Source organism: Gouania willdenowi, chromosome 6 (genome assembly GCF_900634775.1).
Source record: "Gouania willdenowi chromosome 6, fGouWil2.1, whole genome shotgun sequence".
In the NCBI taxonomy this organism is placed as follows: Eukaryota; Metazoa; Chordata; class Actinopteri; order Blenniiformes; family Gobiesocidae; genus Gouania; species Gouania willdenowi.
The window spans coordinates 37,938,878-37,942,692 of record NC_041049.1 but is presented as its reverse complement, the minus strand read 5'-3'; the positions used below and the strand labels follow the sequence as shown (position 1 = coordinate 37,942,692).

The 3,815-nt window shown below is 35.7% G+C and overlaps 1 protein-coding gene across 1 annotated transcript; it reads left to right on the top strand.

Annotated features, from left to right (window-relative positions):
- Positions 1–527: 527 nt before the first annotated feature.
- LOC114464226 (uncharacterized) lies at positions 528–3,269 on the top strand. Its single transcript, XM_028448286.1, has 2 exons — positions 528–711; positions 2,600–3,269. Exons 1-2 carry the CDS (start codon positions 683–685, stop codon positions 3,267–3,269), a joined length of 699 nt encoding a protein of 232 aa, XP_028304087.1. The 5' UTR covers positions 528–682.
- The last annotated feature ends 546 nt before the right edge of the window (positions 3,270–3,815 follow it).

Below are 3,815 nucleotides of genomic sequence, written 5' to 3'. Positions count from 1 at the left end.
GTGTTGCTAATGCTACACTTTAGTTAAACTAAGTAAAAAGGCTGTGTCACTAAAAATAACTTGTCGACATTTTTGTTTGATGTAAATTGTACATAGAACCAGTTTGATAAATTGCTTACATCATTTTTTTATTATCTTGTATCCAATTTTTCCATTTAGGGCAATATTTTAAGTTGGTGAAATGGTTTGTTTTATTGATAAATAACTTTAAAATAATCTAAATGATCGGAATGACAAAAAAAAAAAAAAAAACAGTGATTGCGATTGATTTTTTTTCTTTTTTTCTCCTTATTGCTCCCCCTGCAAAAAAAAATAAAAAATTCTTTGTAAAATCGCAATAACTGTTTTTTTGTTGTTTGTTTGTTTCTTTGTTTGTTTAAAATGAATTATTTGTCGTTTGTTTTCTGAAATGTTCTGTTTTGCTTTAAACGCAATTGTTGAGCTGAAAAAACTGTGTTGACCAATCAGATGAGAGGTTTGGTTGCCTGGGGAACAAGCCTAACTGTCCATTACTAACGGTCCACTTTTATATTCAGTTGCTCATCATCTCTGTGAGTAACAGCACCATTTTTGTGGAGCTCTTCAAACAAATTTTCTACAACTGTGTTGATCAGACGACATCTTGTGGTGAAACCACATTTCTACCAGTGGAAACAGGAAACTGGACGAACTGGATGAAAAAATGACGGCCCAGCAGCATCAGCTTGAAAGGTAAGACATTTTTTTATTAATTCGTTTTTTTAATTTATATTTATTTTTTGGGAGGGGCTAAAATCAAATATTTATAGCTATTTCCTTCATAATTTTGTAAATATTTATTTAGAAAATGGTCCTGCCTCACTTCCAAATGTTGTGTAGTAGTTTTATGTCAATCAGAAAGACTCCACATGTTGGAGAAATAATGAAAACGTATGGTTTATACCAGTGTTCCTCAAATGGGGGGTACGTGTACCCCTAGGGGGTAGGCAATGGCACTACAGGGAGTACTTGAGAGAGATAGAGTAAAATTAACAAATGAAAGCATTGAAAATATGTGGTTTTATTAGGTTTATTTCTAGTTAAAAATGATCATACTAAATTTTACCGGAAACTCACAAGAGAAAAATATACAAAAGGACAAACACACACACACACACAAGGAGAGAAAATGACTTACTATTACCAGCTAACACACAAAACAACACCAGTGTTTGAAATTACGGCGTTTAAAATAACGGCGCTGGGAAGAGTCGTTTGTTTTTCAGTAACAGGGTAATCTAACTAATAAACTTTTTACGCTATTACAACTCCGTTAATGTTAATGAACATTAAATGCGGTGAGTTACATGTATTGATTGAATAAACTGTGATCAGAAAGCTCCCCTGGCTTCATATGCAGCTGTAGTGAGGAGGTGGGTTAAAAACAAGGTAAGCAATTACGATTGGCTAAGACGGCGTCATGTTCCATGGTAGCCAATCAGAGACAGTGTTTTTACACATGTGGCAGCACACACACAACCACTACAGATTTGATGAAGAAGCAGAGATGGTGAGCGTGGAGCAGTCCGATGAAAAGTTGTCATTTTTAAGGTGGCGATACAAACACTACTTTAATTTAATTGTGTCAAAGGCAAGAACGTGCATGTGAAGTGTTCATTATATCCAGGAGTGAAGACTTTGTCCACATCCGTTGTAAGTAACTAGAATTTAATGAAGCACCTCACAATGACACACGCTTTTTTTTTTTTTTTTTTTTTTAAAGTATTGCAAATAGTTACTTTCCTTGTTAATGAGTTACTTTTATTATAGAGTAATTAAGTTACTAACTCAGTTACTTTTTGGATCAAGTAGTGAGTAACTATAACTAATATTAATAGTTATAATTACGATATAATATTACTGTTTTAAAGTAACGTTCCCAACACTGAGACACACAAAATAAGAGAAAAATGTAGTGAATAATGAAAAAGAACAGACAAACAACAACAAAATGACACTAAAAACACACAAAATGATGTTAGAAATGATATTGATTAGTTATTAATATTCATTATTATTATTTTTTTTTTTTTCAGTTCATGTTCTAATCATTAGAACATGAACTGAAAATACAAGGGTCAGTCTTGGTCCCACATGATGAGGGAGATGATCGTAAATGGTAAAATCTATTGAAATCAATCTATTCAGGAGGCACTAAATACTGTTTCATTCTATTTATTTACAAAATGAGATTCTTTCAAATGTGTGTTATCACTCATTATTTCCATCATTGTGCTTTATAGTTGTTTTTTCACAGACTTCTGAGTAAAATGTTGTAGTCGGATAAAAGGGAGTACTTGGATTCAGAAATAAGAGAAAAAGGGTACTTGAGTCAAAAAAGTTTGAGAACCACTGGTTTGTACTGTAGGAAGTAATGACCTGTAGCCATTGGAGAGAAAAAGAATCTCAGAGCTGACTTTTAATTAGAATCTTCAATCTGAAGTGAGGCTTAACTTGTAACTGGAACTACACACTTCCAGCTAATATGATGATAAAACATGGACAGGCTAAACGACAATGATGAGTACTTTTTTGTATTCATTTTCATGAATCCTAACCTGATTCCATGTCTATGTTACAGTTCACAGAGGAAGGACAAAGTCATCAAGGAGGTGTGGATTATCGGCTCCAGTTACATCCGGCGGGGCGATGAGGCTGCACTAAAGTTTTTTGGTGACAATTTGGGACTGGATGCCAACGTGCACTGGTTTGGAAAAGGAGGGATGAGGTGGGAAGGAGTTCTGCCTTGTTTTTATGCTCAGCTTTCCACCCAGGGACCCCCTGACATCCTCCTGGTTCACGCCGGAGGAAACAACCTGGGTATAAACAGTGCAAATAGTCTGGCCTACACTATTAAAGAGGACTTGACCAAATTGCACATTAAATTCCCGGCAATGAAGATCATCTTCTCCTCCATTAATGAACGCAGATCCTGGAGGTACGGGAAGCTGTCCCAGATCATCAGGGACAGAAAAACCATCAATCATTTTGTCAAGAGGACGTCTGTCTGTTTCAAAGGAGACGTTGTTGAACATCCTCTCCTGCGTTTCTACAAACGATCACTGTTTATTTCAGATGGAGTTCATTTCTCTGATGAGGGAAACAAATTATTCTTGTCAAGCATCCCGCTCCACCCTCCAGAACTTTCTAAAGGAGTCAAAAATACCAACAAGGACCATCTCTGGGGCAACAATGCCAATAAGGACATTCTCAGCAACAAAAAGCAGTACAGCAACTGTCTCTGGACATAAAAGGAACATTACACCAATCAGCTGGCCTCAAGCATGAGGAGGAGGAGGAGGAGGGGGGGCTGGTTGTGGTCACCTGGTGGCACCCCCACCCCTTTTCTACAATACTGCTTATCTACTGCCCACCCAAATCTATGAGGTGCCAAGTGTAAAAATGACCCATTATTGTTTTTCTTGTAAAACTATTGAAAAATAATTATGGAATTTATATCACCTATTGCCATATTGAGGAAAAAAATAGAAAGATGAATATTGGTCCATATCACACAGGCCTAATGTAACCAAAGCAGTAACATTTTATCTTGTAAAGAATATGATTGTCTAAACTGTGTGAAATGAGGCGTTCAAACACTGCTTAAAGTAGGATTTTATTAATATGATTGTGTTACCTCAATAACAAATATAAATCACTAGACTGATATGATGCCTTGTTATGTAGCAAGTGTTGCTAATGCTAATGCTACACCACTTTAGTTAAACAAAGTAAAAAGACTGGGACTAAAATAACTTGTCTTGTAATTACCTTGTCCTAAATTAACTTTTATTCCT